General features: G+C 40.2%; 2 protein-coding genes across 3 annotated transcripts; one reads left to right on the top strand and one right to left on the bottom strand.

The window, feature by feature from the left end:
• Positions 1-8,437: 8,437 nt before the first annotated feature.
• On the top strand, positions 8,438-15,129 carry LOC116330274 (ribonucleoside-diphosphate reductase large subunit). 2 transcript variants are annotated; one of them, XM_031752536.2, is made up of 19 exons: positions 8,438-8,799; positions 9,619-9,707; positions 9,817-9,994; positions 10,489-10,589; positions 10,678-10,737; positions 11,586-11,625; positions 11,715-11,877; positions 11,965-12,106; positions 12,196-12,279; positions 12,376-12,537; positions 12,635-12,714; positions 12,819-13,020; positions 13,127-13,276; positions 13,364-13,585; positions 13,680-13,756; positions 13,853-13,988; positions 14,079-14,174; positions 14,286-14,474; positions 14,569-15,129. In XM_031752536.2, the coding sequence occupies exons 1-19, from the start codon at positions 8,781-8,783 to the stop codon at positions 14,758-14,760; spliced, it is 2,382 nt and encodes a 793-aa protein (XP_031608396.1). In that variant the 5' UTR covers positions 8,438-8,780; the 3' UTR covers positions 14,761-15,129. The 2 variants fall into 2 exon arrangements, with proteins under 2 accessions (XP_031608396.1, XP_039474823.1); XM_039618889.1 differs by lacking the exon at positions 8,438-8,799 and adding an exon at positions 9,291-9,486.
• Positions 15,130-15,539: 410 nt separating this feature from the next.
• Positions 15,540-23,519, bottom strand: LOC116330215 (short transient receptor potential channel 2-like). Its single transcript, XM_039618057.1, has 13 exons — positions 23,207-23,519; positions 21,989-22,681; positions 21,697-21,897; positions 21,434-21,598; positions 21,159-21,333; positions 20,870-21,070; positions 20,591-20,753; positions 20,401-20,493; positions 18,166-18,358; positions 17,944-18,071; positions 17,768-17,843; positions 17,526-17,643; positions 15,540-16,951 (listed from the first exon to the last, which is right to left on the bottom strand). Exons 1-13 carry the CDS (start codon positions 23,219-23,221, stop codon positions 16,086-16,088), a joined length of 3,087 nt encoding a protein of 1,028 aa, XP_039473991.1. The 5' UTR covers positions 23,222-23,519; the 3' UTR covers positions 15,540-16,085.

The raw sequence follows: 23,519 nt of genomic DNA, 5'->3' as shown, positions 1-23,519 counted from the left end.
ATACAGTATGAAAAATGCGAAAATATCATAGAATGCATAAATAACTGAGCTGCTGAAGTGGGTATATAGTGCCGAATTAACTTAAAACAATTCAAATTAGCCTTGACCGTCTTAGAAATCTTCTTTACGTGCTTGTCAAATTTAAGATTGTGAATCTAAGATTATTCCTAAAAACTTAAAATCTTTGACCTCCTTTATTTCTTCGTTCCCTAGGTTGATTTTAAAATCATCAGATGAATTTCGTTTCCTAATCGAAAAACACATAGAAACAGTTTTTTTTTTAAAATTCAGAACAAGATGATTTTGTTCCAGCCATTTTTGGACACCATTTAGATGTATCGTTAAGGTGTCTGCAGCTTCACCAGGTGACTTAGCTGGTACGTGTATCACTGCATCATCTGCATAAAGTTGACAGTTGGCTTTTGGGCAGCTGGTAGGCAAATCGTTTATAAACAAACTAAATAGCAATGGGCCAAGAACAGATCCTTGGGGAATACCGATTCTGTTTTCCAACATGGATGACTTTTCTTTATCAACCCTCACACACTGTTCTCTTTTGTAGAGATAGGACTCAAACCAGTCAACTGCTTGCTTTGAAAAGTCAAATTTTATCAACTTAGAAAGAACTATGTCATGGTTGACAGTGTCAAAAGCCTTTTTTAGGTCAAGGAACACTGCACCCACAACACTACCATTATCCAGATTACACTTAATATTTTCAACAAAATAGCAATTTGCCATTTCTGTGGAAAATTTTGGTCTAAAACCAAACTGCATTGGATGAAGCAGTAGATTAGTCTCTAAATAATCAATTAACTGTGCTGCCACAACCTTCTCAAGCACCTTCGAAAGAACAGGGAGTATGGAAATTGGACGATAATTACATATCAAATCACACTCGCCTCCTTTAAAGACTGGAGTAACTACAGCCCTTTTCCAGTCAGTTGGGAATGTCCTATTTCTTATTGATAAATTTATAAGATGTGTTGTGTAGTTGTTCTGTTGTCTAGTCGTTTTGTTTTGTGTGTCAGTGAGGGTACTAATGAATGTCATAAAGGCACATTTGCAATGTAAACACTGTCACTAAGTAGAAATCCAGCGGAGTGATACACCTCCTGTTGTCAGGCCTGCAGGTTTATCCCTGTGCTGTTCTCCTCTGTCTTTTGGTGGACAAACTTTTTTTTTTTACTGGCACACATCATTTGTGGGGCATCTTATTGCAACACCTGATTGTTCTGTCATTATAGTTTTAGTAATATTTTTAAATGGTTGTACAAAATGAAAAAAAAACGGCAGGTGTATTGGCTGCATTTTTAGATAAATAGTTGTATATGTTTACAAAATGTACAATTTATATTTGCATTTCAAGTTATAAAAATTTACTCAACATCAATGTTCCCTCTAAGCTGCGCGCGTGCGCAATTGCGCACTGCTGGCACGGTCTCTGCGCACAGAAAATCTGCGTTGCGCGCACAAAAAAAAAATCTAACCTGAATTGAAATTAAAATTAAAACTTTAACAATTCTGTTTTGCAGTGTTAGTAAATGACTGCCTGCTCCCGTATGGGATTAGAACGATGCCACCTTATCCCATAGTCCCGCCAATAATGCGATTCACATTCGTATATACGCAGCCAATCAACGTCGTTGACAGGCTATGACAGCGTCCTTATGGTATGCCGACACCGGTGTTTTAGCTAGCAAAGCGGCGTGGCTGATGTGGAGTGAAGCCACGTTAATGACAACGTGTACAACCATTGGAGATGTGAGCAGGACAGACGGAACAATTAACGGAAAAAGTGTGGACTTTATACCAGTTTTTAAATTGTGTTGATAGGCCACGTAAAACCAGAGTTATGATAAAAATATCTGCAATGTTTGGTTTTCTTCCTGAATACTATCGTTGTTTATATTTACTGCGGGAAGAAACGGTAAAAACAGCGTTTTATAAGGCAAACGCTCGAAAGCACTCTCCCTGTGAGAAAAGCCAAAACCAAAAAAAACCCACCCTTTCCTATTGGTCGAAAAATGTACCATGTCAACCAATCAAAAAATGATATGGCAACAGTTGTTTAGGAAGGGGGGAAGTTTTAGGAATGTTTTGAGATGTGAGAGATTTGCGACGTTTAGCGCAAATCTTGTGTAGTTGGTGTGTAGTGTAGTCAATAGTTTTGTTGTGTGTGTCAGAACAATGAGGCGACTGCTGAATGTTACAGGTGTTACAGGAGTGATACATCTCCTGTTGTCAGGCCTGCAGGTATCAGGCTGTTGTTCTCCTTTATTTCATAGTGGACAGAAATTGTTTTTTGGAGTGGCGCAAATAATTTGTTCTGTAAATAGTTTGAAATGTTTGTTTAGAAAACGCATTGGCTGCATTTTTAGGTAAATAGCTGCAAAAAACTTTGTTTGCAAAACTCAGTAACTTTTTTGAAGAGCTATATAATTAATTGCCCACCATTGGTCATTATATACTGTATTTTGCAGACAGAGAGTTACAGGACTCTCTCCCAGACCACAGACTCATACTCATAATACAAATAAGAGCTTTATAAAAAAAAAAAAAAAAGAAAAAACAAAAGAAAGTTGCATTTTCAAAACTGGAGTTCAAGTTATTTTTATTTTTTTATTTTTACAATAGTGTTAACATACTACACAGGTCATGAACAAGATTTTTTTTTTTAAATTTTCATTGTAAGTGGGCTAAAGCAGTTAATTAAAAGTAGTCTAACATAAATGTGAATGCTGTAATTTGATTATTTTAGTAAACCATGTAACTTGGATGGATTTGATGCTGGCATGACCACAGTGCACACGTCTGCTGTTGCTCACAGTGGTCCAAGGGACCGCTCAGGGAGTTTGTGTGTTCGCTCAGACACATGAAAAATTAGAGGGAACATTGCTCAACATGTCTGTGTTTTTTTTGTTTGTTTTTTTGTTTTGTTTTACAGTAAAAAATACTACTAGGATTTTAAGTTCTTTGTGTGATTTCAGATCAGTAATACTAATGCAGTATGTCAGTGAAAAAACAACTAAATTCAGTTGAGCTGAAAAGAATGATACCAAACAAGGCAAGGGGAAAAAAATAAAATGAAACAATTTGAGGATGAAATACAAACGTAAACTCAAAATTAGTCAAAAATGGTCGGTTGTATTTCAGACCTCAGTGGGTTAATCCAACAAATCATGAAAAATTAGGTTTACATTTTTGTTCATGACAGTGCAGATTTCGGACATTTTGTGTAATTTAAGCACGTAACAATGTGATTGTTTTCTAACAAAAAACTGTGAAACTTCATTTGTGTTTGCAAATGAACCACCCCATGTTGTGTAGCTTTCTGGATTTTAAACTTATTGGGCTACATATTTATTTATCCTACAGGCTATACAGTACATAAAATCAAAACTCACATGTTTTATGTAACTAAAGTGTGTAATTATGTGGGCAACAGACAATAATGAAGTTATAGACTATATTTATATGAAAAACTTGTATACTTACTGCATTTGAATCATTTTAACCATATGTAGCAACCTGCAAATGTGTTTGGGGGGGGGGGGCTTTGATTTTGCCACCCCATTTGATTTCTTTGCCACCCTCATGCCACCCTAAGAAAGTTTCTCTAGATCCGCCCCTGGTTCTAAGACTCTGTTGTTTCAAAGTATCCCGCCAGATTTTTGGTCCGGGAAGAGGCCACCGGAAAATGTAAAAGGACACGATGAATGTGATTGGTTACGAGGGAGAGGATGGTGGTTGTATACAATACAAGGGGGGGGGTAGGAGAAATGAGGACCACTGGAAGGAGCAGGAGAGAGGAGGTGGTCATATCGAGATTGAGATTTGGTCATACTGGGTTGAATGCTACTCTATTCTTGATTGGGAAACATAATACGGGGGAATGTGCCTTCTGTGGAGAAAAGGAAACTATAGAGCATGTGATATTGCACTGTCAGAAATATCAGGTGGAGAGGAGACAATTGAACCAAAATCTCATTGCTATGAAAATGAAACTGGATCTGGTTGACCTATTGCAAAAGGATTCTGGAAGTAAAAGTTACCAGGCGTTATTTCAGTTTTTTTTTAAAGCGGGAAGAGTGTTTGAAAGGATTTGAGGGGGTTTTTTGGTGGGGGGGGGCATCATTCCAGTCCACACTAGTGATGGGATTTCCGGCTCTTTTTAGAGAACCGGCTTTCGGTTCGGCTCACTAAAAAGAGCCGGCTCTTTCGGCTCCGAACCGGCTCTTCAGGTTGTTTTGTTGCTTTAATTAATTTATTATTAACAATAATATAAAATTATGCACAAAAGGAATTACTAATGTAAAAAAAAAAGTGGTTTTATTTATATATAAATATATGCGGTGGCCCCTAGAGACAAAACACGTACAAACTCCGTAGCACATTTCTAGCATGAACTGAACTTCCAAAATAGAGCTACCTAGATCACTTAAATTACACAATTGAAAGCATATGTGTATTGTTTGTGTATTTATACACAAGCACTCATATATATTCAAATAATTGAAGGTAATGAAGATAATTGCAGGTAAATGAATAAAAATGTTCATTTACCTGCTACTACCACACACCAAATCGGTCATTGGTACTTGCTGGCTTGTGCAGCCACTAGGTATCAAAAGCTCAACACTGGGCCTAGCATCCTGGAGCACTTCTGTTGTCTTTTGTACTTGTTTTGGAGTTTTTACGTGCTTCTGAGTTTTTACGTGTTTTAAAGTTTGTAGGTGCTTCGGAGTTTGTACGTGCTATGGAGTTTTTACGTGTTTTGGAGTTCGTACGTGCTTCAGGGTTTGTACGTGCTTTGGATTTTGTACGTGCTTTGTCTCTAGGGTTCACCGTAAATATACATTTATTTATTCACTCAACATAAAATGTAATAAATAAATGATATAATACAAAAATCAACTATTCACATTTCAATTTTTTGCTATTTAAATTTTCAGCTTTTTCCTTTTACAAATTTAAAGTGAAACAACACAAAACACAGCAAACCACAACACAATTAAATATAAATTAAAATATGAAAACAAAAAGAAGATGCAAATTCTCTGTCATATGGGCCTGCATGAACTGGCAGACAGTTGGTGTCGTAAACCACCGCCTCTGTACGACACCAACTGTCTGCCATCTATAATCCAGTTTTGAGTTCCCTCCCCAGGCGCCTTAACGCCCACTCACATCCTGGGCCATCTGACCTCAGGAATTCACATGACAAGGTGGGGCCAGGTTTCACAATGAGCTCACCCGAAACCGTGGCTGATTAGGTCCCACACCCGCTTTCACACCTTGGCGCATGTGATTAGAGGATCACCAGGGGGTCCTTTGTCCCTCCTTGGGGGGATACCCCCACTGGGTTTAAATCTGGGACTCTCGGCCATTTGACCTTAGAACTGAAGAAGCTTCTCGGATGAGAGGTGAAACGTTTTCAAGCAACTTAAAGAAGTCCAGACGCTTTTCTTTGCAAACTCCTTCGACTACGATGACCTGGATGACTGAGAACCTTCACAGACACTTACAAAATACAAAACACGTACAAAATACAAAACACATGCAAACTCCAAAACACATGCAAAATCCAAAACACGTACAAAATCCAAAACACTACAAACTCCAAATCACAACGGAAGTGCTCCACGACACTAGGGGCAGTGTTGAGCTCGATTTGCAAAATAAACGGCAAGTTTGGGCTGTATGGGACCATTGACAGTCAATGTATGGGACGGTCTAGTCTCCGTCGCGCTGCCTAGGTTGCCTAGCAACCATTATACTAACCGCTGGAAACGTGTCATACAACTTAGTTTGACAGAAATGAAGGAGAACATATTTTGTTCATTTGTTTGTTTGTTTCTACAAGAGCTTTGTGTGATTTGATAAGTATCTGAGGCTGAGACCACAGGACTGTAAAACATGGTCATTTTAAGATTAGCTAGTAAATAACAATTAGCCAATGTTTTTCATGAGACTAAAGTCATATCCCTTTGGTAATGTAAATATAATATGGCCAATATTATAGTTATTATATTAATCATTATTAGCTATTACAGCAGTGAACATGAACTCTGTGTCAAATACTGAGCTGCAGTACAGATTCTAGTTGCAGTTATTTATATGTCTTATCACCTTTTCTTTCCAAGCTCCTTGGTCTATCACCTTAAATCTTCACTCAAAGACAAATATCTGTGACAGTGCACATATAGGTGTATCATACATAAGAGACAAATGTTGTTCCTTCAGTATGTTGGCATTACTAAATTTGGCTCATTGCTTACATATATTTGTATAAATGTACAAGCTGTGATAACTGTTTCTGATAAAATGAAGAGTAGACTGATATATTGAATATTCCTTTATTGGGTGATAAAATCAGACCATGTCATAACTGCTTTAAGTCACACAGAATAGATATCAGAGCCTTAAACAGGCTGACTTCTGCTAAATGGGTCAAACTGGGCAGAAAGTATACAAAAACATAACATCCTTATAGAATATGATGTAACACTATAGATCAACTTAGCTCAGAATATATAAAGCATATAAACAGTTACAGCAATATGATGCAACAAACACAGCAGTACTACTAATCCAAAATACTCAAAGCTTCGTAGAACTGAAACAAACATTTATTTTTAGCTCCATTCTGCTGCTGATACATACTTCAGGTTTCTGAACATTAAACTTGTTGCTGCCTTTCATAGTGTGTAACTTGAAGGCCCTGAGTACTTTCTCCCACACTGAAAACAGTGGAATGATCAAATTATTTGAACATTACCTAATAAGACTGATTCAGGACAGACAATTAGTTATGTTAAACTTTTCTAGCAGTCCTTCACAAACAGGGAACAGTCTGTCTATTCTCTCCATCTGTCAGCTGCTGCTGGCTCTTCCTCCTCCTCTTCCTCACACACTGCTGAGTTTGTCCTGGTGGATCATCAGGGGTGCAAAGCCTCACAGATGATGTGCAGCAGTGGGTCCCTCAGTCTGTCCTCACTCTGGACACTTGCAGTTGTCACACATGGAAATCAAATGTGCGATAAGCTGCAGGATTCAAACACAAGTGTAACTTATAAATACATGTTCATACTTTTATTCCACAATCAGAGAGAAAGAAACAGAGAGAGAGTGCAGGACAGACAGACAGGTGACAGTCTCAGGTGTATAAACTGCTACAAAACAGCACAAGAGAAGGAGGATTTAGTGTTTGTGTTATTACGAGTGCTAAACAAGAAGAGTTCCCAGATGGTCCAGTGGACACATGTGTGACTCCTGTGATTAAAGCATCTTTCTTTCAGCTTAACGAGTGAACCGTCAGCTCGTTCAAACACACGTTAAAGTCCGTTTGGCTCGACACCACCGAACAGAGGCAGCAATATAACATAGCTAACATTAACAGTGCAGTGAATCCTGCTTGTGCCGTGATATTCAGGACTGCAAACCGAGCACCATCACTGACTTTCAGCTTGTTGTGTTTGTAGATATATGACTGACTTTAATTACGCATAAAATCATCACATTCTGTGTAAGATTAAAGTCAGCTATTGAACGGCGTATATTTTAAAGTAAAGGCTTTAAAACCAAGTTAGTACAAACACCGCTAATGTCACATAACTTTCCCGACATGTGGCCAACAGTAATGTTTTAATGTTGTTCATTATTAAACATTTGCACATAAATAAGTGACATAATACTCAGTACTTACTTTTGAAAGTTTACTCTTCGGCCGCTTCGCTTCCACGTTTTTTTTCGGCAAAATTATCCACACCACCGCCGCGCTATGAAGTCTGGGATATGTTGGGCCATGAAGGCTACATTGACCCATCGTTAAAATTCAGGGAAATGAAGGACGCATTTGAGGGCAGCATTTCGAGCAGCCTTTGAATTGGGACAGCCTTTGGCCTTAAAATGCGGCCTTTATGGCTGCAGACCCCTTGACTGTATGTCTAAAATGAGATAAATAAAGTGAGGGGAAAAAAGGCTGCAGACCCTGAATTGGGATACAGCCCAAATCCGGTCATTGGTACTTCCTGGCTTGTGTAGTTACTAGGTAACAAAAGCTCAACACTGCCCCTAGCGTCCTGGAGCACTTCCGTTGTGCTTTGGAGTTTGCATGTGTTTTGTATTTTGCATGTGTTTTGGAGTTTGCATGTGTTTTGTATTTTGCATGTGTTTTGTATTTTGCATGTGTTTTGGATTTTGTACGTGTTTTGTATTTTGCATGTGTTTTGGAGTTTGCATGTGTTTTGGAGTTTGTACGTGTTTTGTATTTTGCATGTGTTTTGTATTTTGCATGTGTTTTGGATTTTGCATGTGTTTTGGAGTTTGCATGTGTTTTGGAGTTTGTACGTGTTTTGTATTTTGCATGTGTTTTGTATTTTGCATGTGTTTTGGATTGTGTACGTGTTTTGTATTTTGCATGTGTTTTGGAGTTTGTGCGTGCTATTTTGAATTTGTAAGTGTTTTGGAGTTTGTACATGCTTTGTCTCTAGGGGCCACCATCACTAGTCCACACTCCATACTAGTGGTGGCGGTAATGCACCATTTTGCTGTTTGCCAACCGCCAATAAACCCTATACAGAAGAAGAATTAGAGCTCCGGACTTTTGGCGCTCACAGTTTGAGATTCTGCTGTGGTGCTTGATTGTTCTCGCAGGGTTTTGAACCTAGTTGTTAGCTACTTCGCGCCACATTTGCTTTAGCTCGTTTCCAGCATCCAGCTGAGAAGATACCACCAGCAGCTGCTTTCCGAGGAGAACCGCCGCTTCATTTGTCACCATGCATGTTATCAAACGAGGTACTGTAGCTAACTTTAATACTTCCTCTGTCAAAGAGGTTGATGCAAACCCGGTCATCGGCTTTGGTACAGTCGGGGGGTGGGAAGCCTTGAAATGTATTTAAGTTGCAGTAAATGTTAATAGCACAATAAAATATGGAATATTTTCTCTCTCTCTCTGTGTATATGTGTGTTAAACACATGTTAAAGGTGCTTTTTGTTTCTTTGTGTGGTGTTTCCGTCGAGACACCAAACAAAGACTCGAGTTATGAAAGGGCAGGAAAAAGCGGACAGATAACCGGTTGCCCCCCCCCCGGCTTCTTATGTTGTTTTGGTCTTCTTTATTTTTAATCATATACATTAATTGTAACATTTGTATTCAAAATAGAAGCAGGACAGCTGAAATTTTAAATGCGTAACTATTGTTCAGTAGACTTTTCCGCTGTTTTACACCATGTCCACAGGCTTCCCTCTGTGACTGATGTGTGTGTGTGTGTGTGTGTGTGTGTGTGTGTGTGTGTGTGTGTGTGGGGAGCGCGCTTTTGGCGTCTTTTTATCATCTGTTTGTTTGGCGCGCAGCAGCAGCGAGGTGTCGCCTTTTGTTGACACTAAATGATTAGGCAGGTGATCACTAGGAGCCTCCTCTGAGCTAATGAGTAAACTGGGGGAATAAATTGAGCCGGAGAGTCGATTAGACGGTGATATGCGGTGTGTTTAAGACTAAGTTATATTAGCTAGCTAGGATACTTTACTTCAGATAAACGACCAACGGAGTTTAGAGAGTACTGAATTAAATTTGTGTTTGTGTGTTTGTTTGTTTTTTGTTTTTTTGTTTTTCAGATGGACGCCGGGAGGCAGTTTCCTTTGATAAAATCACTTCTCGAGTCCAGAAGCTTTGCTATGGACTCAATTCTGACTTTGTGGATCCTGTAAGTTGTTAACACCCCCCCCCCCCCGCTCCCCCCAAAAAAGAGAGAGAAACAAAGAAAGGTCAGGTGATGAATTAATGTAAAAAACTAATATTTTGTGTTTCTGCAGGCCCAGATTACCATGAAGGTGATCCAGGGTTTGTACAGTGGAGTCACCACAGTGGAGCTTGACACTCTGGCAGCAGAGACTGCTGCCACTCTCACAACCAAACACCCAGACTATGCAATCCTGGCTGCACGCATCGCTGTATCTAACCTGCACAAAGAGACCAAGAAAGTATTCAGTGGTGAGTGCTGATTTACCAGAAGAAATAAAATACTCAACAGCAGGGACGTCAAACTCATTTTGCATCATGGGCCACATACAGAAAGTTTTATGTCATTTAATTATCTTTAAAAAAAATTTACTTTGGTGTAGTATGAATAGCAATAGTCTTTATTGTTAAGAAACGCTGCAAAACTTCTGAAATTACAGTTAAAAGTTCAAAATCTATGCAATACCATCCAGTGGGCCAGATTAAAGTCTTCTCTGGGCTGATTCTGGCCCCTGGGCCTTATGTTTGACACCCCTGCTCTGCACCCACTTCCTGAATTTCTGTGCATTTTATGAAATGTATCTATAGGTATGACTTTGCATTGAAATCATAGCACCTGTAGTCTACCATAACACCCCCTGCTGCACATCTTTGGTAACTAATAATACTGCACACAGGAAGTTGCTTAGCTTTTTAGGAACACTTAAATAATCAGCACTAACTGACATTCCTCTTTGTTTGTGTAGACGTTATGGAAGACCTCTACAACTATATCAACCCTTTAAATAAACGTCACTCTCCTATGATCTCCAAGGAGACGCTGGACGTTGTCCTTGAAAACAAGGCTGTAAGTTGGGTTTGATTTTCTCCTTTGTTTGTCTCCTCACAGTTAAAGTTTGGTGAAGCTTTTTAACACCTAACCCAATTTTTTGCAGCGCCTCAACTCGTCAATCATTTATGACAGAGATTTCTCTTACAACTTCTTCGGGTTTAAGGTAATTTCTCATTTTACCCTACATTTAACATCCTGTGCATTAGACAAACATATTACCACAACACTTCACTCATAATGATATTTTTGCAATGTTTAACATGTTGCAGAATATTTTACCAACATATACTGTGGTTTATCACTGTTTTTCAGCTGCAAATTATGTCCTCAAACTTTGTCAGTATCTGTTTTCTCCAATAAAACAAATATACTGGGGGGGCCAATGGTGTCACTAAAACCTGCCGTACATGTTGCCATAAGACGGCATCAGTCTGGTACTAAATGGGCTCAAGGTGACAATAATAAGCAATCTGTTACTGATAATACAGCAATTACTTATAAATTGTCAAAAATCTATTGCTGTTTACATAGACAAAAATTACATTTACGCTCAGAAACCTGTTCCAAATTTTTTTTTTTCCCAGAATACAACCACCTGGCAGCCAGTTGACTCGAGTCCCCTTGAATTGTGTTCACTGACAAAGATTCATTCAGACTGATGGCAACATGTCGGCAATCTAGCTGTATTTACAAATCAGACAGGGATTATTTCCAAGCCTTCCACAATCTCTGAGAGTGATTGAAGGAAAGTTGCCTCCTATCAAGCAACCTCTGCAAAAAGCAGTCCTTAGTGTTCAACACCCTCAGAAGCTCTGGGCAACCATTTAGTCACCACAAGTTGCAAAGATGACAGAATTTGGAAAAACTATTTTCATTATCTAATAAAAAATATCGAAATTATTGGGATACTGTGATGTGCCCCCCTTTTTTTTTTTTTTTTTTTTTTATCTCTGACCCCTATTGTGCGTACACTATGCTTATGAATCTAATTTGTGCTTTTTGCTCTGACAGACTCTTGAGAGATCGTATTTGTTGAAGATTAATGGCAAAGGTGAGAGTTAAATTCCCTATAACTTATTGATAAGCATGTTTATAGGTGCAGGCCATCAGATACTAACTATTTAACGTCTTTCTCTGTAGTTGCTGAGCGACCCCAGCACATGCTAATGAGAGTGTCAGTCGGAATTCATAAAGGTGACATTGATGCAGCCATTGAGACCTACAACTTGCTGTCAGAGAAGTGGTTCACTCACGCTTCTCCTACACTGTTCAACGCTGGCACCAACAAGCCCCAGATGTCCAGGTAGAGAATTTATAATTGAGGCTGCTGATACGCTCTGATACTCTGGGGATATTTTTCCTCTAATATACTTTGTTTGGATTTCTGCAGTTGTTTCTTGCTAGCCATGATGGATGACAGCATCGATGGTATTTATGACACGTTGAAGCAGTGCGCTCTCATCTCGAAATCAGCTGGAGGTATTGGATTGGCAGTTAGCTGTATCAGGGCTACCGGCAGCTACATTGCTGGGGTGAGTAAAATTTTGACGAGTTGCTTTCATTTAAGCCATGTGTTTTGTTTTTTACTTAAAGTGCTGCATGTTTGTTTTGTTTCTTAAAGACTAATGGCACTTCCAACGGGCTGGTTCCTATGCTTCGTGTGTACAACAACACAGCACGTTATGTTGACCAGGGTGGCAACAAGGTAAAGATGAGATTTTTCCATAAGTTATGGAAGATGTGTAACAACAGTGTAAATAAAATGGTGCTAATCGCATGGCTCTGTTTTTGTTTACTTTAGAGGCCTGGGGCGTTTGCTGTGTACCTCGAGCCGTGGCATTTTGATGTGTTCGAGTTTTTGGAGTTGAAGAAGAACACGGGTAAAGAAGAGCAGAGGGCGCGGGACCTGTTCTTCGCCTTGTGGATCCCAGACCTTTTTATGAAGCGAGTAGAAACCAATCAGGTGATTACTGGGGGAAACCCCATGCTGGCCAGAGTTAGGGCTTTTTCCCCCTAAATGCTGAATAGGAACAAATGTTATCCTTGTGCTGTGATTGTAGGACTGGTCTCTGATGTGTCCCAGTGAATGTCCTGGATTAGACGAATGCTGGGGGGAGGAGTTTGAGGAGCTCTACACTCGGTAAGATCAGCACGACAAACTCGGTTCTCAACAAACAGCTCTTTTTTTTTTTCTTTTTTTTTTCCCCAGTGTTAACCTGTCCTGTTGATGGTCTTGGTTTTCAGATATGAGAAGGAAGGCAGGGCTAAGCGTGTGGTGAAGGCTCAGCAGCTGTGGTACGCCATCATTGAGTCGCAGACAGAAACTGGTACACCATATATGCTTTACAAGGACGCCTGCAACAGGAAGACTAATCAGCAAAATCTGGGCACCATCAAATCCAGCAATCTGTGCACAGAGATCGTAGAGTACACAAGCAAAGATGAGGTGAGGGGTAGAAGATGTACTGGTCACAACAAATTTAGCTTTTTGGGACAACTGTGTATTATTCTGTCAGAACTTGTTTTCAGTTTGGTTTGTTCTCCTAACTCAGGTTGCAGTGTGTAACCTGGCTTCCGTCGCCCTCAACATGTACGTTACACCAGAAAAGACCTATGACTTCAAGAAACTTGCATCTGTTACCAAAGTCATTGTCAAGAACCTGAACAAGATTATCGATATAAACTACTACCCAGTGCCTGAGGTATGACTTCCTTTCTGGTGTTGCAGCCATGCAGCTGGGTTTCATAAGCTCTCTGTAAACAGATAACTTCTCCATCCCTCTTTACAGGCTGAAAGGTCTAACAAGCGTCACAGGCCAATTGGAATTGGTGTGCAGGGTCTGGCTGATGCCTTTATCCTCATGCGCTATCCGTTTGAAAGCCCAGAGGCCCAGTTGCTCAACATTCAGATCTTTGAGACCATCTACTACGCTGCCCTGGAGGCCAGTTGTGAGTTGGCAGCAGAGCTCGGCCCTTATGAAACCTACCCCGGCTCTCCTGTCAGCAAAGGAGTGAGTAGATATCACAGTGTCTCAAAACCACCCTGGGATACATTTTAGCAGTTTGTGATCAAAACCTAACAAAGACATTTGTTTGGTTTTTCAGATCCTTCAGTATGAAATGTGGAATAAGACCCCAACAGATTTATGGGACTGGAAGGTGCTAAAGGAGAAGATTGCCAAGTAAGTTTTCCTGAATGCCTCCCTATGTGGTTTTCCATTTACAGCTCATGTTAACCGTGAGTTGAGGCCGTAGTTCTTACTCTTGTTCATCTTCAGGCATGGTGTGAGGAATAGCCTGCTTTTGGCCCCAATGCCCACAGCTTCCACTGCCCAGATCCTGGGCAATAATGAGTCCATCGAGGCATACACCAGCAACATCTACACCCGCAGGGTGCTTTCAGGAGAGTTTCAGGTGAGTGTTGAAGCATCTGCCACACTGTGTGTTAAGACATGTGCACAGCAAAGGCAAGGCTGCTATGTGTGTTTTCAACCTGTCCTATAGATTGTGAATCCTCACCTGCTGAAAGACCTCACAGAAAGAGGACTGTGGAACGAGGACATGAAGAATCAGCTCATAGCTCATAATGGATCCATCCAGGTAAAAGGCTTATTCAGTTGTTCCATTTCACTGCTCCAATTGTTCCTATAATTAAGCCTAACTTCACTTGTGTAGAACAAATAAAACGTGAATTTTCCCTCTTCTTTTCAGAACATTGATGATATCCCAGATGATCTGAAGCAGCTGTATAAAACTGTGTGGGAAATCTCCCAGAAGACTGTCCTCAAGATGGCAGCAGATCGTGGCGCATACATTGACCAGAGCCAGTCGCTTAACATTCACATTGCTGAGCCAAACTATGGAAAACTTAGTAGCATGCATTTCTATGGCTGGAAGTTGGTAAGTTAGGACCAACTGATTCATGGTTGAGGTGGAAATTAAGAAATATCCAAACGGTGCCTGAAACCTTCCAATTTTCCCCCTCCCCCCACAGGGCCTGAAAACTGGCATGTACTACCTGCGGACAAAGCCTGCTGCCAACCCCATTCAATTCACCCTGAACAAAGAGAAATTGAAGGAGGCACAATCGGCTAAGAGCGTGGAGGAGGAGACCAGAGAGCGCAACACCGCAGCCATGGTCTGTTCCTTAGCAAACAAAGACGAATGCCTGATGTGTGGCTCTTAAATGAAGTTTGCTACGCTCAGCCAATTGCATTCCTAAATCACCTCAGCTTCGCCACTTAAACCTGTGTTTCTGAAACACTTGGTGCTTTTTATCTGTATATGATGTAACATGTGGTTTACAAATGCCGATGTCTTCAGATTACAAGTATTTACAGTTTTTATATTTTAATATTTTCTGGATTTTAAAACAAATATTTTTTTGTTTTTTGTTTTGTTTTTACATCATGAAGCAGTGCATGCATGTTTTGTATAGAATTAATAGGTTATAATGAATTTATATTTCTTTTAGCTTCAGGTGGGTCACATTAATGAATTCAGGTTCACCTGCACTTTAGATGAATGGAAAATAAAACATTATCCAATGGTCTGAGCTTCAGCAGAATTATTTTCAAAGATACTGCATACAAGTTTTGGATTTTGCTACAAGACATCAAAACCTGTTGCACAGCAGCGCTGGGCTTCGGTTGGGCTGATGAGAACACAAAAACCAAGTTTAAGGAGACATTGTGATAGAAAAGGTCATAAGCCAATGTGATTTTTCCAGTGCAAGAGTTTGCATATGTGCCATGGGACCGATGCTGCTGCAGGTGGTGAATTAATGAGCCAGTGTGTTCCTGCATGAGACCTCATGGGAGTAATATGCATAAAGCAAGCTGAGACCTGTATTGTCACAATGTAGCAACGGGTATAGGTCAGCTGCCTGATGGAAATAAAAGGAGGCAACACTGTTTAAGACAGACTTTTATTTCAATGACTGTAAATTGAAAACTTTAACAGCAGTCTATCTTTCTGATAAATAACATAACTAACAATCTAAATGAAATGAAATCGTCTTGGGAGATGAAAGCTTCTGGGTTTTGAGAAACACATTTCACAAGTTTGTGCACAGGTATCCAGAGAGCTACAGTTGCTACACACACATCTGCACTTAAACATCCTTAAAGCTCATTTATTAAAAACTTTCAACTATACTTTGTTTGATCTGCACAAAAACTGCAACACATTTAAGGAGGGGTTTTCTAAAGGTATGAAGAAGCTCTAAAGCATTGCTGGCAAGCCTCTGCAGTTTTCATCCTTGGGCTTAGAAATTGCCAAACATTTTGTCATGTAGTCTATCTAAAGATGAATGGATAAAAGCAAATGTTTTTAGGTAGTGGAAAATATCTTGCATGCAAACTGACAGTTTCTCTGCTTATGCTTTGTTTACTTTTTAAGACATGGGGAAAAAGTGGACATCTCAAAACTGCTCAACTGCAGACTCAGTGCAAAACATCTTATCAGATATTGCATAAAGTGACCAAAGAGGCAGCAAGGTCACCTCAAAGGTTAAGGTCTCACTGGTGTGCCATCAATCGATTCTTCCCCTTCTTGGGAACCAAAGCCCGTGTCCTGGGAGCTGCTGCTTCCTGTAGGTGAAGGAATCATTTTCTTCATTTCAGGTTTTTCATTGCTCTTCTCATTGTGAGGCTTCTCTGCTACATTATGCTCAGGCTTTCTTCCCTTCATCCAGCTCGGTTGTGCTGCTTTTTTTTCTTGCAGCTCAATGTGATTGAACTTGCTGATTATTTGTTTGGTTTCACTCACTTCGATGCTCTCGGCATGTGCAGAGGTCATGTGTTCATCCGTCACTCTTCCCTCTTTGTTCATCCCTCCTTCACTTAGGGTTTCTGCCTCTTCGTTCGTGGCCTCATCACTCACCGTTTCTTCTGTGTTAAAACCGTTTCCTCCTTTTTTCTCCTCTTTCACTTTATTTACACTAATTTCACTTTTGGCTGCTTCCTCCTTCTCGTCTGACTTAATTTCCTTCTTTTCCTCTTGTTCAGCCTGAGCTCGGCCTTCCTCCATTTTCACCACAACAGAGTCAGGAAACTGTCCCTCGTCTCTACATTCATCCACCTCATTCTGTTGAATGTCTGATTCCATCTGTGCTTCAAACTTTTCTTTATCCAGCTTTTCCTCATTGCTGTGCACAGTCACCTTAAGAGCTGTGTATTTGTCATCTTGTCTGGTGTTAAAACCTCTGAAATTGTTCTTGGCACCAATGATGTATTTCCCCAGTACAGAGGAGCCATTCTTGGTCAGTGCATCGCTTGTATCCTGTCCATCATCCATTGCATACTGCTGGGCGACTTTCAGATCGTTGTGCATCCTGGCGACCACTTTACTTAGCTCAGTCATTCGATTTCCAATATCTGAGGGAAGAAAACACTTTAGTCACACCACAAGCTTTTTAATGATTCATAATTTACTTAAAACTGAAACCAGTGCTTAAAAAAGAAGACGAAAAGAAAACCTGCTAAAATCATAGAGCTGATATATAGAATATAATCCATTTTCTGGGAACCCAAGCCTTAATCTCTTTGTCAGTAGTAAAACAAGATTAGTTAGGAAGTCAAATTACACACTATATGGACTGAAACATTAGATCAACAAAAGGTGCCTGACCATGAAATGAAGCTCTCACACACAGTTTTTGTGCTGATGCTAATGTAAGAGAAGGTTTGGAGCTCTGGTGTTACTGAGTCAGCAGATCATTGGAGACTTTTTTGCACTTAGAGGCACAGAGACCTCTTTAGAATGATCCATTCTTTCCTCTTTTGTTTGTAAAGACAGACTGCATGCCAAGATGCTTGATTTTATACATCTGTGATCATGGAACTGAAAACACCTGAACTTAAGATTAAGAGGTGTGGCCCAATACTTTTTCCATATAGGATATATCCTCTCTACAAAAACAAATCAAGTGCTTACTGAAAGAGTCATTACCTTTCCTCTTGGTCTCCTCAAACTCCCTGCGAGCTGACTCAATGTAGCGCTGCACCAGTGCCCTGATCACCTGCTGACGGTACGATAACTGGCCATCTTCAGACCCCTTATCATTGGACTTTTTAAAGAATACAGATAGCATAAAACATGTTAAATGCCAGATAGAGTATAATTAACATATATTAAGTAAAATGTAAAAGATAATATATTCTTTTGATAAAATCAAATTCATACACACTTACTATAGAGGCTATGGGGGGATATTTTTGCTCAGACGAACAAGTGCAGCAGCAGCAGCAGATTCGTCTAAAGATGCCCCTTGAATGGAATTTTAAAAAATATATATTTAAAAAAAAATTAAAAAAATCAGAATAAAAGGCTGTTTTTCTAGCTTAAAATCTGTATTTTTGCAGCTCACCTCAGGATGTAAAAAATGGCTTTGGGGGAGGGGATGATGTTGAAAGGCACAGGCATCGTGAGGCCCTCTCTGAAGTAGCTGAGGTACAGCTTTGACCTGGCAAATTTCCACTCAACGTCAGCATCATCCTGAATTAAAATAAATGCACATCGGTCTGTGCACATCCCAGAGGGGGGGGGAGCGCTTTTGTAGACGTTACACAGGAGGATGGTAATTCTTTACCTCAATTTTTTGAAAGGAGTTTGTTATCATGGCAATAAGCATGTTGAGAAGGACAATGACAATGACAAGAGTGAAGATACCATACAGGATCCTTCCTACAAATTCTGCAAACACAAACTCTGGCATGTCCACATAGTCCTGGTTTACAACGCCAAACATGGTCCAGAATAGGAAGCGGAAGGTCTCATTAAACCTGTGAAAGTGAAGAAAGCACAGGCATGATGTGAGGGTTGTTTTATTATTTAAAAAAACAAAACAAGACAAGTTATAATCAAGCTATAATATCAGGGGGTTGAACAATAAAGCCAGTGCCAATTGCCCAAAACTGCCAAGATGTGCAGAACAAAAGGGTGAATGTTTTTATAACTTATCTGTTTTAAGAGTTAAGTTGTGCATTTTTATGGGGCATGAGTATTTTGAATGACAGGTGACTCCCCCGGTGAGCTGTCTGCTAGAAATCCACTCAGCTTAATTAGGGACACTGATATACTGAACAGTGGATACAGAAAGTGTTAAAATGCTGTTTTTTCATGATGCAATTAATACAATTTTTTCCCACCTTTAATGGTATATATATCACCTGTACAATTCAATTGGAAAACAAATCTGTTAGGGAAAATATACATTACAAAAGTCCAGTAGGCTTATTGCATAAGTGTGTACACCAATAATCTAGGACTTTGAAGCATCTTTTGAGTCTTCTTGGGTACACAGCTGTCATCAATTAGAGACTCTGGTTAATCCCAAATAAAGTTCAGCTGTCCTAAGAGGATTTCTCTGAGATTTACTCAGTTGCCTGCTTCAGCCAAAGCCACGGGTTGCAAAGGGCAAAGCCTCAAAAGAATCTCATTGTTGAAAGGTATCTGTTGCAAGAAGGGTACAAAAAATGTTTTCACAGTATTTGAAATTTCATTGAACACAGAGAAGACAGCCATCAAAAAGTAGAGGGAAAAAATAGGACAATAATTACACTGCAAAGAACTGGACTTTGTTGCAAAATGAACGAAAAGACAAGAAGTAAACTGGTCAGAGAAGTTGCCCAGAGACCTACAGCAACACTAAAGGAGCTGAAGCTCCAGTACTGGCAAGTCCTTGTTGTATACTACATGTGACAACAATATCCTGTGTTCTCCTTATGTCTGGACTATGGTGTAGGGTTGCAAAATGGAAGCCTTTTCTGATAAAGACAAAAAAAAAAAAAGGTTTGGTATGTTTGGTACCAAAAAAAGTACTATGCATCACCAAAAGAACATCATACCCACAGTGAAGCAAGGTGGTGGCAGTATCATTTTTAGGTTGCTTTTCTTTAGCTGAAACCAGGGCTTTAGTCAAGGTGGAGGTAATTACAGTTCCATACACCTGTCACTTTTGGCCCAAAACCTTTTGGAGTCTACCAGACAGCTGAAGATGAAGAGGAATTTTACCTTTTTAACATGACAATGACTCTAAGCATGCAAATCAAAAAGATAATGGCTTCACCAGTAGAAAATTACCCTGAAGATGGTTGTGCACAAGAAATGCCCTCAGAAGCTGAAAAAAGTGGACAACCAAGTCAAGATGTAGCATGTTGGTAGACTCCCTTCACTAAAAGATGTGATTCAATTGAACTGTACAGGTTATAGGTCACATGAAAGCTGGGAAACACTTTTAAATGATTTATTTGGATCGTTTTTTTAATGACAAAAATTACAGTTCGTCTTGTAATCGGAAGGTTGCCGGTGAATGTGTGTGTGAATGGGTGGATGACTGAATGTAGTGTAAAGCGCTTTGGGGTCCTTAGGGACTAAGTAAAGCGCTATACAAATACCGGCCATTTACCATTTATTTCAACAGGGATGTGTACACTTTATACATTCGCTGTATGTGGCTTGATAAGTATGAGTTCCTTTGAGATTGACGGGAAGTCTGTGCTCAGGTTTTAGTTGGAGAAATTATTGTATTTCATTTATGCGCAACTTAGCACTTTCTCAGAAGATAGCACCTGATAACTTAAGCTTCAAAAATAGAGTAAAAACCCAAACCCTTATAGATATATATATATATATATATATATATATATATATATATATATATATATATATATCCCATAACATTAACAAGCGTTGAGAGCTTAGATATTAACTATAAGGGCTAGTTTTAATTATCACATTTCTGTAGATCATTTAAATTAGAAATACTTTTTACTGCCTTCAGAAAAGATGATTTAAAAGTCTCTCAAACTCTCTCTACTCTTACCTGCCAAGATTTGGAGAAATGACATAAGGAACATAGATGTTGTTGATACCACAAAGGAAGGCGGTGCCAATGATCATCAGTATGAACATAAATCTAAAAAAAACAACAACAAAAAACAGAAAATAACATTCGCATACTTCTGGTTCTGTATATTCAGATGTAAAAATATAAGGAATCAGATATAAATGACCTCATCATATCATCAATCATCTTTCCGATGGAGATCTGTAGTGTTCCCAGAGATTCGTGGGCTGGCAGGATATATGCCAGTCGTGTGAAGCTTAACATGCTGGTCACTGCAAAGAGCACCTCGGCAATCAGCTGAGGATCTTCCTGGTGCCAGTTGTCACGTGCTGCAAGACAATTTCACATAGTCAAAACAAAACAAACAAACAAACAAAACAAACAATTGAGCATTAAGATTTGTGACATTCATTTTGGATGAATGCACTGATTTTTTTTCCCTTACAAGTCTGGGTGAAGTAGACACACTCCTCTGTGCCATCATGATCATGGCAGAGGAAGAAACCTTTGAGCAAGATAAGCACACGTAACGCAAAAGATGCCAGGTACATGCTGAGCACCATCACGTCCAAGCAGTTCCACCAGTCTAGGAAGTAACTCCGAAGCCCCTCGATCCACACTTCCTTACACTCATACCAGAAGAATCCTTTAAGAAACAGAACAATCTGAACCCAGTTCACACCTAATGGCTGTTGTCTATTTTTAAAAGTTAAAACTAGAGAAAGTACACCTACCGACCACCCACACCATGTGGAAGGAGCTGTGCAGAAGGTTCTGCTGCCGGGAAGCAAACGTGTCCCGATATAGCTCCATGGTTATCGATTCCCCAAGTAATGTAATGAGAAACCACAGGTAGGATGCAGAGTGAAGAAGAAACTTGATCACAGGAATTCTTACTAGCTTTCCCAGCTGGGGAACAAACAACACAGTCAAAGGAGAATTGAAATAATACCTCACATGACATCTTTATGTATATCCAATATCAACCTCCTACTACAGAGTGTGTGACCTTTGACTTCGGTGCAATCCAGTAGACAAGGCAAAGAAGGGGCATGGTAAGAAAGATTCCCACAGAGACAAACAGCTTCCAGGCCGTTCTGCTACCTCTCCAGCCTTCCAGTTTCCCACACCAGATAGAGGACAGAACCTGCTGGCAGATTGGGTGCGCCACAAACTGCCACAAACAGAGAGAAACAGAGACAGAGAAGTCAGGAATTGATTGTTTCTTATCTTACTTGTCTTTGGTTGGCATCAGTTTCTAATTCTCGCTACCTGCTTCTGGTTGTAGTTGACTGCAAGCCGCAGGCGAGACAAGCTGGGGATTCCTTCCTCAAAGGCTTGCTCATCCAAGGAATCCTGAGTTTCATTTCCACAGCTGTTCAGAATAGTGGATACCTCACTCTGGTTGCGACACATGCCCAGCAACTCCACTGCAAACTCCTGACAGATCTGCTCCAGGCTCAGGTACTGAGGCTGTAGGAGAAATTAACCACAGGTGAGTCATGAAGCAACTGAGACACCAACAGTGAATAGTGAGCAGGAATACCTATGAATCTCCTCAGACCTTGAACTCTGGCTCTTTCTGCGACAGCTTACGGAGTTCTTTGCTAAGACTGAAGGCACTGAGCATGGCATCATCAGAGGTGATGGACAGGTAGGCACGGCTGGCAATGCCACGATAAGTATTGATGCGAGACAGGGAGAACTTCAGCAGGTCATACTGCCGGCCGTTAGAACACTCCAAACAGGCACAGGAGATCTTATGTGGCCACGGGATGACGTGGCCTTTCTGGGTGAGCATGGTAACAATGTCGTACAGGTCTTTCTGGCAGGCTAAAGTCAGAGGGGTCACACCAGGGGCAAACTGAGAGTTGTCAACAGAACGATCAAATATGGCCTGAGAGAAGGATCGTACGTCCATCTTGTTCCCCTTCTCCTGATCCAAGCGGTCCAGGAGACGCTTCACTACTATTGGCTGGTTGGTGTCCACGGCGACTAGCAGAGCCTCATGAATCTGCCGGAAGTCAAACTTGACTCCTTGCAGGAGGGCGTCCATGGCATCCTCGTTGCCCAAGCGGATGGAGAGGTTGAGGGCCTCCCTCCACTGGCGATCCTCAGACTCATCCAGCTGGCGGGTGATGCCGTCACCTGTCTTCAACAGTCCGCACAGCAGCGCTGTTTTCCCCTCCTGAATGGCACTGATGAGCTCTGGAGAGAACCGCATCTTCTTGCTCATAATCTCTCGCCATTGCTCTGGCTGCAGGACAGATTGGGAAAGTCAGCAGCAGTCTCAGTTTCACACACTGGAAGTCTTTGATTTTAAACCATTTTATGCTGTTTGATTATGTTTAGACAACAAAATTACTTGGTTAGATTTGAGAAAAAAAATCATGGTTTGGTTAAAATAGACTTTAAAAGCTTTAACCACAAAGCTTACGAAGTGAACAAAGGTCTGAGGGTAAGCTTTTCTCGTGTTCTGTCAAGATTTTCTGGCACTGAGGCCAAATACCCGATTCAACTGATCCTTTGATAAAATGGCAAGATATACTAGGAATTTAAAAAACATGCAAATAGGGAAAGATTTGACTTAGAAATGCATGACATATATGAACACAAACATTAGTAAAACATAGAATTCCATTTTTTTTTTTAAAGCTGGTTCGAGCTTATATGAAGCACAGCAGGGTTAGATTTGCTTTTGTTTTTTGTTTTTTTAACCTGCAACTACTTTTTCATATCGAATAACAAATTCAAAGCCATCAGCCAATAAAAATCTCCTTACCGTTAGGTTTTCCATTCCCAATGACAAAACAACACGATTTTGAGTGGTGGCTCTTAATCGAAAACAGAAGCAGATTTACTGAAACTTCAGGGATGAAGATAGTGGCAGATTGCACAATAATTCCAAAAGAGGAGAACTGAGAACTCCGTAGTCCTCTGATCATGTGCTATCGGCTGACTACTGAAAATCAACATACACAATCTCAATAACAAATTTCAAAGGCCCTCGGGGCTAGGCCAATTAAAACGTAACCGGTTCAAAGTACTTTATGCTTGGCTGGGCCCAAACCAAACTGTGACTGCATTCAAACAGA

Source organism: Oreochromis aureus, linkage group 10 (genome assembly GCF_013358895.1).
Source record: "Oreochromis aureus strain Israel breed Guangdong linkage group 10, ZZ_aureus, whole genome shotgun sequence".
In the NCBI taxonomy this organism is placed as follows: domain Eukaryota; kingdom Metazoa; phylum Chordata; class Actinopteri; order Cichliformes; family Cichlidae; genus Oreochromis; species Oreochromis aureus.
Note: the sequence above shows the minus strand (reverse complement) of the source record. Positions and strands in the feature narration are given on the sequence as shown.